Source organism: Dromaius novaehollandiae, chromosome 2 (genome assembly GCF_036370855.1).
Source record: "Dromaius novaehollandiae isolate bDroNov1 chromosome 2, bDroNov1.hap1, whole genome shotgun sequence".
Lineage (NCBI taxonomy): Eukaryota > Metazoa > Chordata > Aves > Casuariiformes > Dromaiidae > Dromaius > Dromaius novaehollandiae.
Window position 1 is genome coordinate 15,466,566 of NC_088099.1, and position 18,152 is coordinate 15,484,717.

At 39.5% G+C, this 18,152-nt stretch overlaps 1 protein-coding gene and 1 long non-coding RNA gene across 4 annotated transcripts in view; both read left to right on the top strand.

Moving 5' to 3' along the window:
- Positions 1-268: 268 nt before the first annotated feature.
- Positions 269-6,458, top strand: LOC135327435 (uncharacterized). Its single transcript, XR_010387560.1, has 4 exons — positions 269-1,067; positions 3,181-3,289; positions 4,030-4,248; positions 4,945-6,458. It is a non-coding gene; the product is annotated as an uncharacterized LOC135327435 (long non-coding RNA).
- A 2,647-nt stretch (positions 6,459-9,105) lies between these two features.
- CUL2 (cullin 2) overlaps positions 9,106-18,152 on the top strand; it is a 54,083-nt gene continuing 45,036 nt past the window's right edge. Inside the window, exons 1-3 of one of the 3 annotated variants that reach the window (XM_064505790.1) lie at positions 9,106-9,288; positions 12,571-12,709; positions 17,969-18,071. In XM_064505790.1, coding sequence (XP_064361860.1) covers positions 12,591-12,709; positions 17,969-18,071 — 222 coding nt within the window. In that variant the 5' untranslated portion in view covers positions 9,106-9,288; positions 12,571-12,590. Of the gene's footprint in view, positions 9,289-9,331; positions 9,499-12,570; positions 12,710-17,968; positions 18,072-18,152 lie in introns of those variants that run through there. The other 2 variants (XM_064505789.1, XM_064505788.1) reach the window with 2 other exon arrangements.

The following is an 18,152-nucleotide window of genomic DNA, read 5'->3' on the forward strand; positions in this document are numbered from 1 at the left end:
GAACAGTATTCAATATAAAAAGAGATTATCAAGCTATTCACAGTATAGTCTATGCCACAGAGCTTTCATATTCCCTTCATGTCAACAGTCGTTTAGCTCTAAATCTCCCAGTAATGCACATGCAAGGGCTAAAGCAACACATTTTTCCTTCTGAAGAGGAAATCTCCATCTTGTCTCTTTTATCAAATGCTGGCTCAACAAACCTATCTCCTCAATGATGCTATTTTGGCAGCTGGTTTGCTTAAGAGCTGCTTTCTTGTTCTATTTATCTGCTACTTTTTTGCACATCTATGGAGGTTTCAGTCTCTCGTAAGTAAGAAAAATGTGTTTTACTGAACTACATGAAAGGCAAATATATTTGTCTTACATCATTTCTTCTGAAAACTGAGGAAGCTATCACTGTACTTGAATCAGAGTGGAATGATGTCTAGTTTCATTCGGAAACTGATGTTTTAGAAATGGACACTAGAAAGTTTCCTATTTATCATGCTTTAGTTAAGATAGATCCTGCTTCTTCTTTTTTTCTGGAAACAACAGTTCTGCAGATTCAACCTTCTCAAAGTTGAATCGCATTGCCTAAGATTCATCATCATTAAGGTTTGTGCAATCTGTGAGCTCTCATGTTTTTCTTCTGTCTGCATGCGTAGATACATACCCTACATGCAGCAGATCTCAGATAACAATATCCTAGGTTTTATATTTTTAGCACTGCAGTAGAACCATTCAAGATTTATATGACTATTTTCTGCAAAACATTGTGCCTACTGAACATGAAGAAACAGACTTCTCCCTCTCACAATATTTGTTAAGCAATCCTTTTCCACTGTGTTACAGGCATCTCCTTTTGAGGATTATTTTAATGTGATTTCCAGTAAGATATTATTGTATGGTATCCATGTGTGATTGGATCTGTGCGCATGATCTGTGCAGATAAAAATATGTGTAGATTCAGTATCTGAGATGCCACTTACAGAGTAGTCACACAGCTAAAACAAGAATTATTATCTGAAGACAGTTACACAATTTCTGAATTAAAGGAGGAAGGAGAGAGCTTCAGAATAAAAAAGGTAGTTGCCACATTATCGTGTTTTGTTTGGTTCACTGTTGCTACTGTAAACATGCATTTTTTAATCAAGAATGGTAAAGTAACTTTCAGTCTCTAACTTCTCTGACTTTCCTTTGATAGCATAGAGTGCCCTCATGTGGCTATTTCATTTTCCCAATGCAATCACGTGATTATAGATAATGTTTTACCTGTTCTGTGTATTACAGGGGCTCTATTGAATTCTGCAGTCGCACTTTTGTAACACATAGTCTCCTTGAGGTTTTTTGCATATAAACCAATGCATGAAAACTGCAAACTATAGGTAATTTACTATAGAAAACATTGTTCAGAACTCGTTCTATAGTCTAAATAAAATTCAGAAAACAAAATCCCAATAAATCAATTCAAACCCTTTCGTAATGACCCAGGCAGGGCTCCTCCATTTTCAGTGAGTCAGGGAAAAAAAAAAAAAAAAAAAAAAAAAAAGGTCACAAACTCCCTGCAGTAGGAGCTGTTTTATTCTAGCCACCTTTCACAAGTTTGGCTAGTTTAGCAATGCGCTTAACAGGAACATAAACCTCCTACATGATGATTACTTGAACCTTGGGAAGCAGTTCGTTGTGAGTAAACTAATTACGTGTGGTTAAACCCAGCCTGTAACAAGCCAGTACTCGAGATGCCTGCATCTCATGTGCTGTCTGAACAGGGAAGATAGAACTTCTTGTAATGGCACAAGTGAAAGCTCTGCAAGGCTTTACCTTTTTGGAACCTGGCATATAAAGCTATTTTATGTCTTAGAAGTCCCCTAAATATAACCATTTAGATTTAGAGCTATGGAAATATAAGCAATTTATAATTCATTGTATCTTTAAATAAAAGCTCTACATATGCAGTTTTATTTGCCACTATAAATATGTTCCAGAGGAATTTTATTAGCAATTCTTTTTTTTGGGGGGGGGGGGGGGAGAGATGCAGGAAAGAAAAAATGGCTAGGTTTGCTCACATATAGTATATGAAAAAATAGCTGTTTATCTACAGTGGCATGAAAAGTTGATGACCTTTTTAATAATGAAGAAAAAAATGACTTTTTTATTAGAACTTTATTCAAGCAGCTTTAGGTCCTGGGGAAGAACATGACAAATATGAGAGTTGAACTAAGGTGTCGATGGCTAGCTAATAAATGTTGGTTGGGTAGGGTCAACATCAACATGTGAATGTTGTGCTTGTTTAAACTATTAAACTATTTTTCAATATATTCAGCACTGCCATCTATTGGACATCATCGCAGTGGGCTTACAATTTCTTACAAGAATTAAAATGTTTTAAAGCAGATAAAATAATCATGTATTTAAAATTCTTGATAAACTTATAAAAAACAAAGCTACAAGAATGCTTTATTACTTTGGACTTTTTATAATCACAAACTGTGCATTCAATTCATACTCATATTTTACATGTCACCAAATGAAAGACAAAGCAAGCCACAATAAAATCTGGAGTTAAAATATTTGTAATGAAATAGAAGTTCAGTCCTGATTTCATGTATCTCGTAGTATCATCACAAAGCAAAGACAGAACAGTAAAACAATAATCAGATAACTAGTTAGAAATGAAATAATGTGACTAGGCGTTTACTACTATCACTAGCTCTTGTAAAGTTCATATTCTGGTCTGTAATCAGCTAAAATGTTTTAATTTCTTGCAGTTTCAGGTTTACTATACGTAAAGTATAGCTACTCATTATGCCTAACCTGTAAGAATCTTCAAATAACCTGGAAGGAGTTTCAATATTTTTGTACATATGAAGACAGTATGCTGCTATTGTGTTACACTGCGCTAATATTTTCCGTGTATTAATCTGCTGTGGTTAAAATATGGTCTCTAGATAACAAACTAGAGTGTAAAAAAATTTAATTTTCCTCTAACACTGAACATACAGTTTATTTGTTCCAAGGAATATCCTGCCAAATACCAGCATATTGAATACATATTTTACAGATTCTAGTTGAAAACAATTGGAAGCTTACAAGGGAAATTACTTGTAACAGTATATTGGTACACAAACTAACAGAGAAAACAACCTGAGTTATAAGAACTAAATTGTAAGGCTTTTTTTTTTTTTTTTTTTTTTTCAGAAGACAAGATGAAAGCAAGCCTTAATAATCTGTGCATTCTGCTAGACATGACCCAGGTTTTGTATAATTTTCAGCATGCTTTCCTTATGTTCTGTGGATTAGACCCAAGGTAAATTGATCTTAACAATCAACTGGAATTTTTTAACATTAAATACATAATTATTTAGAAAACAAATGGTATTCTTAAATTATTTTGATAGTATTATCTGCAGTGATAATGCAGACTGAGTAATTCATATAGTGAAAGTTTATTATAAATATGTTCGTTTAACCCAGCATAAACATTTTGCACAAACTAGAGGTTGTGGTTGCAAGGGAAGAGGAGGCAAAAAGTAACTGGCTGCACGGTTTAGCCAATACTCTCTTTTTGTACATGAAAATGGATAAAGGATCTGTTCCTGTATAAATAGAAGGATTCAAAAGGAGAAGGAAAAAACGGATAATAACATGGATGGTATTTGCAAATGGAGTGGGGGTATGGGAAACGTGGACTCTTTGCTCTCAGTTCAGATTGCAATTTTTAAAAAAAATTAATTAAAGCAGTAGGTCATATACTTGTGTATTTTGTATATTATTTGTATTACCATAGGCTCACGGGATTCTGAATTTTGGACCAGAATAGCACTGTGTTAGACGTAGCATAAGCATAAACAAGAGAGACAACTCCTGCCAAGAGAATTTATTATCTAAGACAAAAGAAAACAGGTTGATGCAAATTCATAGAGAAACATCAGATAAGAGAAAACAAATACACATAAACAACAAGGGAATTTCAGGAAGTATTGGAATGCTGGTTAGCATGATAAACAGAGAGCAGATGTAATCGTGGAATACATTGAATTTGTATAGGACCGGTGGCATTTAGATGACCTGATGACACAGCTGACTCTTGTTTTTACCTTCTAAAATGCATACAATACAAATTAACTGATGTAGCTCACTACTGTAACCAAGAATTGATAAGCATTTACTGTGAAGAAACTGACTTCTGCCCAGGAGCATCCTATAAAACTGCTGGACATTCAATCTCTGCTACTCACTGACTGCACTAACTACAACTGCTCAAAGGTAACACTGAGTCCAGGTTAAGCGGGATTTAAAGCAGGCCTGGGCATTCACTGTCATCGAGAAATGTAGCAAGACTTATTGCTAAGGTTGTTGAACACACTTATAATTGATCAAGCTTTGTCAGATGGCAACTTTCTTGGCTAATATCCTTGGGCATGTCTGCAGAGCAGGCCTAATTCACCTGGTGAACATCCAGATCTCACAAGTAGGAGCAGCCCTGCTGTAAGGTTATATTCAATTAAATCCACTCATACGTAAATCATATATCCAGTCATATAAAGCACATACACAAGTTTTAGTCTTGCACTGAGCTGATGTGTTACAATTATTTCTTAGTGGACTGCAGAACTTTTGTGTTCTTTGAGAAAGGTGAGCAGCGTGGTGAGAGTGATGGGACGAGTCCACAGGCACACGCAGGAGAGCTTCCCACGTGCTAGCTCAGATGCCAGCACCACCTCACCATATAATTTCAGCTGATGGCTCTCTCAGCCGTCTTGTCAAAGACATTTTATGCAACTAGAAGGGTGTCTACTCAGACGTTCCAAAGTTCCTCTTAGCATTTAGATATTGTTATCTCCTAAACACATTTAAAATTGAAGGACTTTTTTTTTTAAATACCTTACATAAAAAGCAATAATGGATGTTCATGTTCTTCCTCCTAATTGCGTTTCCCTAACCTTGGTTTCCCAACTGCAGGCTTCCAGGACACAATTTGCAAAAGAGCTGAGGATTTGGTACTTTAATTAAAGTCCATGAAAATTGTGAATATTCATCATCTCAGAAGAATCAAAACACAATTCTCCCAAGGTGAGCACCCAAAATTAGTGGACTCAAAAATGTCTTCCTGCATCGGTGTTTCCAGTTCACAGCAGTTAGCTCAGGATGATGCTTCTCTACGTAACAGAATTTTTAAAAATGTATACTGTGCAAAGTTTGGGTCGTGGTAGCTGAGAATGCTTTTCATTAGCTGCCATCTAACTGTTGTGATATATAATATGATCTTATACAATTAATACATTCACATAGCACAATTAATGTAATTGTGCCATTATATATCTCACTTCCAAGAGTTTAATTTCACAGGCTTGTTGCTACTGCCATCACTAAAAAAGACATTGATCCTACAAAAAGGGAAGAGTACCAGAGATAGAATGCAACACTTACTTGCAAAAAAGAAAAAGAGTAATCAAAAGCTAAAACAAAGTCACAAGAAAGCTAAACAGAAAGGAGTTAAATCAGCAAAATAGGAAAAGAAAGGTTATTAGGTTGGCATTAGAGAAAATTAAAATGGTGTTTAAAAAGTCCAGAAAGCCTTAACAAAATTAATTAAGAAATAGAAAATTATTAAAGACAAAAGAAAAAGTTGTAAGTCCTGGAAATGAAACGGAAAAGGGTTTGCTTTGAAAACAGGAAAAGGATTTTTTTTAATAGAGTTATGAATCATTTGAATGATGGAGAGCTTCCTGAAACAAATATCTCTTTTTTTCCAGAAAACTACATATCTGTACATACTTATACTGTACACTCTAAACTGACCCTTTTTCAGTTGCAATAAAATACAAATATTGACATACAAATATTGATATATTTTTTGAGAAACTCCTTAACATACCTAGTTTTTCTGTAATACCTTTCACATTATTTTAATTTTTCAGTGAAATGCTGTGGAAGCATGTATATCCTTGACTTTCAGTTCACCTAAGTGATTTTTTCTACTTCGCCTAGGCAATTCTACAAATCCTGCCTTAAATACCATCAACTCCTTTTAAAATTTGAATTTGAAATTTAATTTTCAAAGATGAACCATGTTCCACTTTGACAGGAAAAAAGTTGTATCAGCTCTGTTTAGCAGCAGGTACTAGAGGGTCTTAAAGTCTGGCATGTATTAATAAATAAATTCACAGCAGCAATTCGTAGTCATACTTAAGATTGATACTACACATTTTAAATGAGACACTTAGGATGCAGTTTATCTGACCCAGTCTCATGAAGCTTCATTTAGAGTCAATGGAGTCTAGGATGCTATTTATCCCACCCTAATGTAGAAATCCAAAATGAGGTAACTGAATTGCCTGTTTCTCACCACTAAATATAAAAGGGGTCTAAAGTAATTAGCTGACCTGTAGACATCTACCGTGTAGATGCGCAATTAGCCTGTAATAGAATTTCCTAATAAAAGATCTGTTATCATAATATTGCTCACTACTGTCTTCTAGTTTGAAAGCAAATGCACTGAATACAGTATGCGGTGGATGGATGGAAAAGGAGATTTCCAGGAAACATTCTGGGTGTTTATCATGTTACAACCATTTTCACTTCGATGCTCTTTGGCTAGCTCTGCGCTGGCTAGTGTGATGCAATAGGAGCACATCCAAAGACAAGAACTGTCGGTGCTGAGGACCTGACATCCACATCAGACTATTTTCAGGGGGTTTACTTTGGACTTTTGATCCTGTATACCAAAAACCATTAGCATTGTAAGTTCAGCAGGTGGACTACCTGCTGATTTAATGACCTGATTATTACAAAATTTTGGCAATTTTGTAACAGCTGCCCATTGTAAAACCACTGGCAAACTGAGAACCTAAAGCACTCATATTTTGTAAATTTAAGGTCAGTTAGGCATTATGCTTTCTGAATATAAATAGAATTAAGGTGTTTTGGAGTACCATAATTCTATAAACCTGACACATACATACACTTTGTATGAGTTACAGAAATGTGCAGTGATGTGAGCCTTTTAGTCAACATGTAGACTATAGAGTTAGCACTTTTACCAAAGGTCTTTGGAACTTAACTTTCTATTTGCTAATAAAATACCTCTTTATTCAAGGAATATTTAAGCTTGCTTCTGCAGAGCTTAGGAACTGGACCTACTTAAGAATAAGCAGCCTAAGTAACATTTTTCCATAAAAAAGGAAAAAAAGATATTTAAGAATTTGAAATCAGCGGTTTTACACACACACCTTAGAAATACATCTCTGGCTATGTTTCTGTCCCCCTCTGCTTTCAATGATATCAATGGGGAAATAAATGTATTTCAGTGGGAAAGATATCAACCCCTATGCTCCATTTGCCGGCCTTTTGTTATCGGTGATGCAATGTAACATACAGTATCATTTGCATTGATTCCAGGGTAAGTTTAAGGTAGTATTATTGGTTTGCTCTTTTAAGTCAATAAACAAAAGTTTAAAAAACCTGAAGAAGTTTGATCTGGAAATTACAGAGAGAATTCTAAAAGAATTTTGAATAATTTTTCAAAACATAACCTCGCTACACCAGCTGTGAATTTCCAGTATTGCTGTTTTTAGTTGGGCAGAAGGAAAAAAAAAAAGAGTATTTGAATGGCAGGTAAAGGAGGATACAGGTATGAAAACTGTCTTGCACAATAACAGCAGCTGTGTTGCATTCCCATAGTTAAACAAACAAACAAGGTAACCAACCTGTGGGTTGAAATCAAACATAGATTTCCCTCTGGCATGTAGCAGACTCCAAGTAACAAAGAAGAGAATTAAAACTATAAATGCATTTTATTTTGAGCAATGCAGCAATTATATTAACAATTACTACAGTGAATTTAATTTTTCATCCTTCTTTCATGATGCTGTTTGACTGTTGGATTTTCTTCATTGTCCTCCTATCCCTCAAATTCCAGAACTTCTGAACAGGAAGTATTTAAAAAGTATTCTATATGGTCTAATGGTACACATGCACTTAGGGGAAAAACAGAGCGAGAAGCGCAGTCTTTACCCATGAAAGGGATGAAGAGTTACTAAAAAGAGTACTTGAAAGTTGTTTGAGCCTGTAAGAATGAAACAGCTCTGGAGAGCTAGAAGCTGGAAAGTAGATTTTCCCAGCGTAAGATGCAAGAAACTGCCACACTATAATTCAAGTGTGAATTTCTGTTGTGTTGCATGTAAACTAGTCCACAACCATAGAGGGGAAAGAGAAATACCTCTCAGAATCAGATCTCCCTATCCTGCTCTTAGGAACGGGGATAGGTATCCATGTGCCAAACACCTTGCTGAGACATGGTGTATCAGTAGAAAAAGTTAAACTTCCACACCCAACTTGTTATGGTTTTATATGTTTTCTGGTGTATTTCATAAGCTCTCATCTGTCAATCCACAGCATTTCAGCCACAAAAACTGATGAGACAGCCTTAAAACATATGCTTAGGACAAGCCTCAGGGAACAGGCCCATGTTTTGGTCTGCAGTGAGGTGGAGGAGGCTTGTTGGAGCCAGCGAGGCCGAGGGCTGGGCGACCACAGCGCCAGCCCGCACAGCTCCCCGGCTGCTCACCCCAAAGGTGCCCATGTAATCACATACCAGTAACCTCAGCCACAGAACAGGTATGTGCTCAGCACACGCGGTGGCTAGCAACCACCTCGTCTCCACTGTGGTTTCACCCAGTTATTCCCCTTTAAAAACTTTGTTGTTATTATTGTTTCTTGGGAAGGAAAACTAAGCGCGGAGGAGCCCGAGGAGGCGGCGAGGCAACCGGGCGCCGGAGGCCGCGCTGCACTGGGCGCCTCCATCCTCCGGGGAAGCGCAGCTAACGCCGGGGGCCGGGACCCCCGCGCCCGCCCAGGGCAAGGCTCATCGCCACAGCTCGCCCTCCCCGGCGGGATGGGAGTGCCGGGGAGTGCCGGGGCCTGCGGGGCGGGCGCAGGCGCGGCCCCGTCCGCCCCGCAGCGGCCCGCAGTTACTCCATTTCGGGCCGAGCCGGGCCCGACCGCGGCGCTGCAAGCGGGAATACGGCGAGCAGCGCGGCGCGCATGCGCGCGGAGGGAGCCCTCGCCAATGGGAGAGCAACGCGTGCGCGGGGGGCCCAGCGGGACGTGCGCCTTACAGCCCGTAGCCGACGCGCCGTGCGGAATTCAGGCCGCTCGCGCTTGCCGTACAGTGGGCCGTACCAAGCGCCGCGCCTCGCGTGGGGGGGCTGGGGCTGGAAAGTGACTGCGCGCCAGGACGCGTTGGCCCGCCCGTCCCGTCGCTGCTGCGGGGAGTGCGGCGGGTGGCCGCGCACGGCGGGGCGGGTGAGGACGAGGCCCGGGGCGGCGGCGCGGGGCGCGCGGCCGCGCCGCCCCCCGCGCTCCGGCAGTGGCGGCGCCGGCAGAGGGGCGGGGCGCGAGGGGCAAGCGGCTTGGGTAATGGCAGCGCTGTGAGGACGGGGAGCGGGGCAGGGACCGCAGTCGCGGGAGCGAGGGAGGCCGGCGGGCGACGCGCACTCGGGCCCCGGCCGCCAGGTAACGCCGCGCCGCGCCCGGCCTGGCCGCGAGTGCTGGCGGCGGCGCCGCGGGCGGGGGGCGCCGGAGCTCGGGGGGGAGGCGGCGGTCCCTGTCCCCGTACTGTGGGCGGGCGGGCGGGCGGGCCGAGGCCCTGCCTCGGCGCCCCGGGCGGGAGCCCTCGCCGCCGGGGGCCGCCGCGCCGCCGGAGCGACCGCTCTCCCGCGGAGGGGCCGGTGCCGGAGCGCCCCGTGGGGGCCGCCGGGCGAGCCACGGGCCGGGCGCTCCGGCGGGCGGGGAAGGGCGTGGTGCGACGCGGGGCTCCCGGCGGCTCCGCTGCTGCCGCCGCCGCTCTGGCCGGTTTCGCTTTTGTTTCGGTGCGGGAGGGCGCGGAGCCCGCGGGCGGGAGCTCGGCGGAGGGCGGCCGTGCCCGGCGCGGGTGCTCTTTCCTCTGCTCGTACTCCGCCGCTGCGGCTCCTAATTACCCGCTTTTTGAGATGTTTAAGCAGGCTGGAAATTTGGGTGCGTCTGGACGTTGGTCCAAAGTCTGCGTTTATGTGTGTGGATATTGGGAGTAATAGTATTCCCTTAACAGTGGGCCACTGTTCAATGTGACAATAGTTTTAAAGACTGGGGTGAAGGAAGCAACATCCTTTCATTAGCTTTATATGTAAATATGTTTCAACAATATCTGCTTACCTTGGGCCTTGTCAAACAGGTATGGTTTCCCACTGCCTGAATAGCATAAACCCTAGGGTTGGTGTTCTGCTCTGGTGTAATTTTTACCACTGAGGACGCTTGCATCAGTGCAGGGCATTTAATATGCTAATCTGGTAAGCCTGCACGCTGCAAGCACTGAAGTACAGCAGACCCACCAAAACCCAGTGTCTTACAGGAAAAAGTCTTACTGAATTTGTTGATGTTTATGTAAAGTAATTCTAAATTCATATCACCATGAAAGCTGGCACAAAGTGCCAAATTCCAGTCAGCTCTATCTTAAGCCATTTAAGACCTGGATACCTTTATGCATATATGGATCCCTAGTGCTTCACTTATTACATATTTTGGCGATACTAAATACAGTGTTACTGATTCCATGTGATGTGCTGTGGGGAGGACTTCACCCTTCCTTCCTCCCCTCAGTTTTGCTTGTCTTTGAAGGAATGCATCTTTTTGCTTAAAGTTACCAACAGTGAGTTGCAGGGGGAGCAATCTGTAACATAACACATAACACTCAACTAAGCATACTCCCAGAATTTCTTAGGATTCTTTGGATTCTTGTGAACCATGATAATTTCTGCTTAGGGTCATCTGCAACTGTTCTTGTGTTTTCTGGAATAATTATATTAAAGCTTATAGATGAAAACCACTTTTTTCCAGGAAGTGGGCTTTACTGTAATTTACTTCTGCTGAGGTTCATGTTTCTTTGAAACATACACCACATTGTGTTTTTCAACTTACTTTGGTGGATGTACTGTAGCTAGTTGCTTTGTTTGTCAGTTCAGTTAATTTTCTGTTTAGTATGTCACTACTGTCATATCAGAATTGGAGATTTTTTTCCCCAAACACAGTAATAGCTGTGTTGAACATGCAACAATTTATGTTTCTACTGAACTTAAAATATTCATGTATCATTTACTGATTGTTAGTTCTTTTGCTTGAAAAAGTTTCCTGTTCATAAAACCTAGGATAATACCATTTCCTTGATGTTATTTAGTTGCAACTCCATTGTTGTATGAAATCAAGGCAAATGTGGGTAATATATTGATTATATTTTAAATGGAAACTGTTGTATTGCAGGGAGAGGAAAACAACCCTCAGGTTCCTGAATTCACAGCCGTTAACGAGCTTGGTTAACTAGTCAGGATGCGATTTCAGTGTACAAGTTAGGTTTGTTTTGTTTGTCTGTCTGTCTGTTTTTTCCCCTAAAAACTGAGAAATTGCATATCCTGGGGATATGAGAGAGAACTAATGTGCCTGAGAAAAGTAAAGAGCCAATAGTGGTTAAGGTAGTCAGTTGGTTGTGTAGGTATGTAGTTTTCCATCGTATCGTTTGATTCTTTACTTGATAAAAATGTTTGTTTTGCTAAAAATTTGTTTGTCGCTAGCTAGCTAGCTTTCTTCTGACCTTGAGAATTTGGGAAGACAAGTTAAGGGTCACTTGCCTGTCTGTGTAACATGGAAATAGGAGCATTCTTCTCACTGTTTGTTTTAGTCTTAGGATGACATCTTTCTGAGCAAGAATTAGACTTGCTTTGTGCATGGAATGTCACACATCAGGTCCTTCGTAGATTAGGTGCATAGGACAGAGGTGACTAGAAACAGAAAGAAGAGGCCTTCATGGTTTTGCCTTTCTCACCTCCCTCCCTTTTTTTATTTCTCTTACCTTTTTTTCTGGTTTTATTTCCCTAATTTAATTTTTTCTTTTACGAAGTCTTTTCCAATATTTTTAATAGAAATTTATTAACATAGCTTCTGTATTTTCAAGTCGTGGCTTAGTTGAAAGACTTAGTCTCTTTGTCCTGCTGCACAGTGCGATAAGCTGCACAGGCTCTGCATAATGCTCTGTGTTTAGAAGTCTTTTCTTTTCGTCATCTTGATCAAAGCTTTTGGGTTTTGTGGGTTTTTAAATATAACACCAAAAATGTCTCTTGAAAGTTTGAGGTGAACATGAGATACAAACTGCCAGTATACACTGGTAATACGTTCAGTGTGTTCCTGCCTAAAATTCTCAGTTACAGTTGAAATACCCAAACAGAACCCCCCCCCCCCAAAAAAAAAAAAAAAAAAAAAAGATTGTGGAAAAGTCACTTTCCTCACTTGGCACTGTTAAATGTGCACCTTAGTAAGGTGATTAGCTTCGTGAGGCACAATGTTATTAGATTAGCTGGTGTTACGTTATGGGCTATTTGTGCAACTTTAATGTTATGCTCCATAATATTAAAAATAAGGCTTGTGAATTTGACTTTTTTATTGTTCTTCATGTTGCTATGCCATTGTGTCACAACAGTGTACAAAGTTTAAATTGAAGAAGTCAAAGGTATTGTTTTAATTATTATATGATGTTGTCTGACTTGTTTAATTTTTCTGCAGATTAACACTATAGCCCCACAATGTCCCTGAAACCACGAGTAGTTGACTTTGATGAAACATGGAACAAACTGCTAACAACAATTAAAGCTGTTGTTATGTTGGATTATGTTGAAAGAGCAACGTGGAATGACCGCTTCTCGTATCCTTTAAGTGAAAATCTGGCTCTGTGTATTTGTGTGTGTTTGCGTATGTTTAGCATATAGTAGGCCTATGTTATGTAACAATTTCAGTGGTTAGAAGCCTATTGCAAGGTTGTATCTGATATTAATTCTAGAAGTCACTGGATATGCTCAAAGGGATATGAGGTATTCTGTATGAAAATACCATTGTAATAAAAAGTAAACCAGTCTGAGTTTTGCTCACATTCAGTAGCATTAATATTTAGCTTATGGTATAGCTGTTTATAAAAACAAGTACACAAAACTCCTCCTATTCTGATTGTGAGGGGGTTTTTTGTTTGCTTAAGTGTTGGGGGGGAGGGGCAGGGAAGGAAACAACACCTGAGACTGTGAGTCTGTCTATCTCTCCCTCTCTCTCTCTCTCTCTCTCTCTCTCTCCTTCTCTCTCTCTTTTTTTTTTGTCTCTTCTTTGTACTTTTAAGTGTACTGATGACTACCATGTTAGACATTTCTATAGCCGGGGTGTATAAAAAAGGTTTCTTCCTTTCTTTCCACTGTTACTGACTCTCTGTTCCTGAATAACTAAAAATAATTATTTTAAACATAGCTTTCTAGCTTTGATCATACAGTCTTGCTGTTCACATCCTAGCTGTACATATGATATTGTTGTAATGGAAAGCTTGTGTTTTACATTTCAAATGGGTTTGTACTAAGAAGATTTAAGTTTGAGCAAACTTTTTGAAAGTGTAACAGTTCTAATCCACTTGCCCAGTGTCTAATCCACTTGCCCAGTGTCTATGCATTCATTAGCCCATACAGCATGGTGCATAATTGGAGAATTTTTGGAGGCTTATCAGATGTTCCTCAGAAATCTGACTGAGTTTGATTTGATTATTGGGGGAAGAACAGTTTTAACTTAGCCAAAATTTATCATTTCTTCAGGGTTAAAAAAAGGAGCTTCTGAGAAGATTCTCATACATAGTTATTACAGCATAAGCTTCTTTTCTCTTTAGGAGCTAGACTGTAAAGCCTCTTCTCTTTCTGAATGTGTTACTGATTTTCAGAGTTGGTTTTCCATGTGCATGTGGTTTGAGTGTGTGTGTGTAAATATACACAAAAATATTAAGTTTATCGTAGTCCACGTGGAGCTTTGTGCAGTGGCTCAATAATTTTCAAGTGGCTCTTTCATTTTAAAACTTTGTAATTATTTTCTGAGGACATGACATCACCTTGTCATGGAGCCAAGTCCAAACAACCAAAACTTACAGATTCTTTGGGTTAATTAGGTGTGCATGTTGTGCTGACAAACTGTGCTGTAGCGGTCCTTTCTAACCAGTTTTTAAGAACTGCCTATTGCAGTCTTCAGAAAGCTGTCAACTTTCATAGCTTAAAACTGTAGCCATTTTAACAAGAACACTTAAATGGATTTTAAATTCATAATAATAGTTGAATGAGATATTACAAATGATTGCTCTTGTCATACTACTCCACTTAAAATTTCTGTTGTGAAAGCCTTGTACCCCAGTCTGCTGTATATCGAAATCAGTAAGAGAACGCTTAATGAATAGCAGGCTCAAGAAACAGACTTGCAAGAATCATTTGGCATGTAGTTCTTAATACCTTACTGTTATCTCTTAATTATGTTCCTGGGAAGGTGGCACTGTTAGCGCCTTATCTGGCATCTTACAGACACAGTCAAAAGCCTTTTGGAGTATCCTCTATAGCTGACTGGCCGGAGGAGCTTGTGTGACTTGAAACTTCCAGTTTAAATGTTTGTTGACTGTTTAGTACTTCTGCTAGCTTTAATCAAGTTATATGTTTTAACATAAGCTGCTCACTAAGTAGTCAACAACTTTGTCAAAGTGGTAGCTCTTCTATGCGGCTGGTGTGAAAGCTCTTTTTCCAAGTTTTAAATGTAGAAATAAAAATCTGAAGTATGAGTTCAAATGCTAAGTCTTCCTAAAAATATACTTCTTGTTTTTAACAGCTTTGTACATTCTGCTAAATTGAACTTAATTGTAATAATCTGTTTTTAAACATCTGCAAGGGTTTTAAAATTAGTGTATGTATCTAGGTTTTCCATAGATCAGGCTTCAGAATGGATGAGGAAATGTCATATTTGTTTATTTTTCTTGCCTCTTAATAAGCATAACATGAAGGTGGAAAATGGATGTGAAATATGTATTAATGAAATTCATACAGGTTACTTCATTGATTATAGTACTACTTGATCTGTGTAGTCTCTCTCTAGTCTAAACAATGACATGAAAACAAACTGTAAGAAAGATAAAACAAAGATCCGTGATTTCAGTCTGCAGCAGTCCATTGCAACAAGTGGTTGTATTCTTGAGACTGCTGAGATCAAATGGGGTATTCAGACTAAAAGTATTTTAGGGGGAAGAGGCTTGTAATGTGCAAATTCCACTTCTGGAATTAGTTCTTGCCTATATATTTCCCCAGAACTTGAATATAGCGTTCTCTTTTTAACTCTGATGATAATTTCACTGATGATAATTTCATCGTTAAACATAAGTTATCCTTAAACGTAGCTTGTATCTCCTACTTGAAATGCTAAAATGTCAATGAGCTGGAAACCCCAACTGTGTAGTGTTAAAATCTTCTGGAAAAGATTGCTTGAAAGATCGTATGTCACTTTATTTAAACTGTGAGTCATCTGTAGTTACCTTTGACCTTCAGATTTCCTCTCTGATCCTCTGCAGAAATAAATGTTTCTGGAGTTGTTTCATTGTCCAGTAAATGACTTGATAGTTATATCTCTCTATCTGAGATGTTACTGTAAACTTTTTTGTTGGGAATACCTTGAATAACTCTTTAGACTTTGCTTCTAACCAGTAGGCTAGGGAGTGCTCTTTAAGAGGCTGATGAAGCTGGATTACTGCTTGGTAGTTCATCTATGTGTCGTTAACTACCTTTTGGTAACAGAACTTTCTTGGACAGGTAAAACATCAGGATCTTCCTGCTATGGTCTTGGTTTTGTGTTTTTCAGCTGTAGAACTGATTGTTCCACCAACCAAGTAAATGCATGGGAAGGGTGGGGGTGTTGCGGCATAGGGACAGGGTGGTCAGTGCTGCAAGCAGTTTTTTTTTTTTTTTTTTTAAAGTATACAATGTGGCCATAGCCTATTGCTTTTTTTTTTTCTTTTTTCCCCCCCCCCCATGCTTCTCCCCCCTCGCACCCCTGTTTGACGAGGATACTGTTACAAATCAGAAACTTATGATCTAGATGTACATTAATGAATATCTTTGAGATAGGAACCAATCCAAAGGGAATGATACGAGTATGATTTTTTTCTATTGACTGTGAGTCCTCATGTGCTTCATGAATTTCAGTAGTCAGATGTGTGCTATTACTGTGGAAGAATGACAATCACAGAAGTTCTCCGGAATTTCAGATCCTACAGAAAATACCTGTCAAAGCCTTCTGTTAATATGCTTTTTTAACTTGATACTTTTACTTTTTTTAACCTTTAGGCCAATATTCGAGATCATTTAGGGCCTTGAATGCAGTATTTTTGTTGATAGTCGCTAATCTTTTTTCCTCCTAGTTTGGAATGGATTCCGTTTCCCGCTGCTGCGTAATGCCCTCCAAATATCAACTACCTGAGTACTTAAATCACATATGGTTTTTCATCATCTCATGTCCTTCAACAGAGTGGAGGCCCCTAAGCATTGGTTATGCTTCAGCGTCCTTGACCATTCTCAGCCTGCAGATCAGGGTGCTGAACTGAAAGGGCAGATGGCTTTCACCATTAAAGATAAATTATTGAACAGTAAAGGCTTATTCCAAGGGCCAGGGGAGCAGAAAAAAACTTGGTTTAAGTTTATGGAGTAGAATATTAGTTATTAATGATTAATCTTCCACAGAAGTTTTTTGTTATGGAATTTGCAACGTTTTGGAGGGGGGGGGATTCTCAAGGTTTGACTCAGGGTTATGCCTTTGAACTTCTTAAAGTTTAATTCTGGACCCAAAGATAGATGATCCAGCTAGTACAGGTTGAGCCACAACGTGAACTTCCTGTGCCTGGTCTGTTCAGTAGCACGTTTTTGAGAGATGCTTCTTTCTTGACATTCTGAGGAAAATTCTGATAAAGGTCTATATGAACAAAATAACTCCACTCCAGATCAGACTCTAATTGTTGGCACTCTCTCAGATTCCAGGTGCCAAATAAGGCTTTTTCCATCTAGTGGCCCTGCGTCAGTGTTTTCTCTGTTTTGAGCAGTACTTCTATTTAAAAAATGAAACGTGCTTTTAGGAAAAGTTGTGCAGTAAAAGCTTGACATTATTCTGTGGAATAAGGAGGTGACTTGCCAGCTGTCCTTGTGTCCTTTAGCTCCTTTTAGACAGGCACGTTTCTTAAGGTGAACTGGAGGAAAACAGATTTTGTGTCATCTTTCAGTTAAAGAGCTTTCCTTAAAAATAATCTATACTAAATCCTTATTTTCAGCATGGCTGGTTTTGTATGATACTTAGACTCAAATGTATAAGCATGGCACTTTCAGCTTATTTCTCAGCGTTGTTCATCTGAAGCTTGACTTGGCCCTACTTCTGTGGCAGCAGAAGTTCATAAACATAAATTCCTCTCCTTACAAAGTGGTGGAGGAATATATAAAGTGTCTTTTAAAAAACCAAAAAACTTTGGAAACATTGCAAACTGAAGGTGTAGCTCCGCAAGAAACTTCAGTGACCAGGCCAGCTTAAGAAGTTTGACTGTTGCTGCCCTTTTAAGTGAGCAAGTATAATTGTTTTGTGGGGCTCTGTGATCTAAACAGGATTACTGAAATGATAATTGTTAAAAATGAAAGTAAAGGTTTTGGATCTGTACCAGCAGCATGGTGACTTCATTTGCAGAGGGATCCCACAAAACTGTTTTACCTGGGAAGCAGGGGGGGTACGTGCTGGGACAGCATATTATTTTGGACCTTGGGGAGAAAAGAACTGAAGTTGACTTCACTTCATGTTTTGCTCTGCTCCATACTTGACTAATCACATTCTTAACCTAATTGATGCCTCTTTTTTTTTTTTTTTTTTTTTAATAGTTACAATTTCCATTATCCAAAAAGAAATGCAGTCTTCCTGATTATTGAATCTGAAAACTTAGATTGTTCATAGCTCAGGGCTTAAATTTCAAAAAATGGTCTGTTTTATTTTCTGTGTTCCCCTTAAATTCTTCTAAAATGTGAGGGGGGAAAAAAGGCTCTATAAATGTTTGATATGTTTTCATGCTTTAAGTAGATATAAACCTTGACTTTGAGCCCAGAGACATTTACGCTTTGTGTGTGGCCTATCCAGAACCTCTTGGAGAGAGACTTTATACTGAGACTAAAATTTTTTTGGAAAATCATGTACGCCATTTGCACAAGGTAACCTGTATAGTTACTGGTGTACGTGTAGGTATTGTTTGCCTTTTTATGACTTTGGGAAAGTTTTTGTGTGGATGAAGT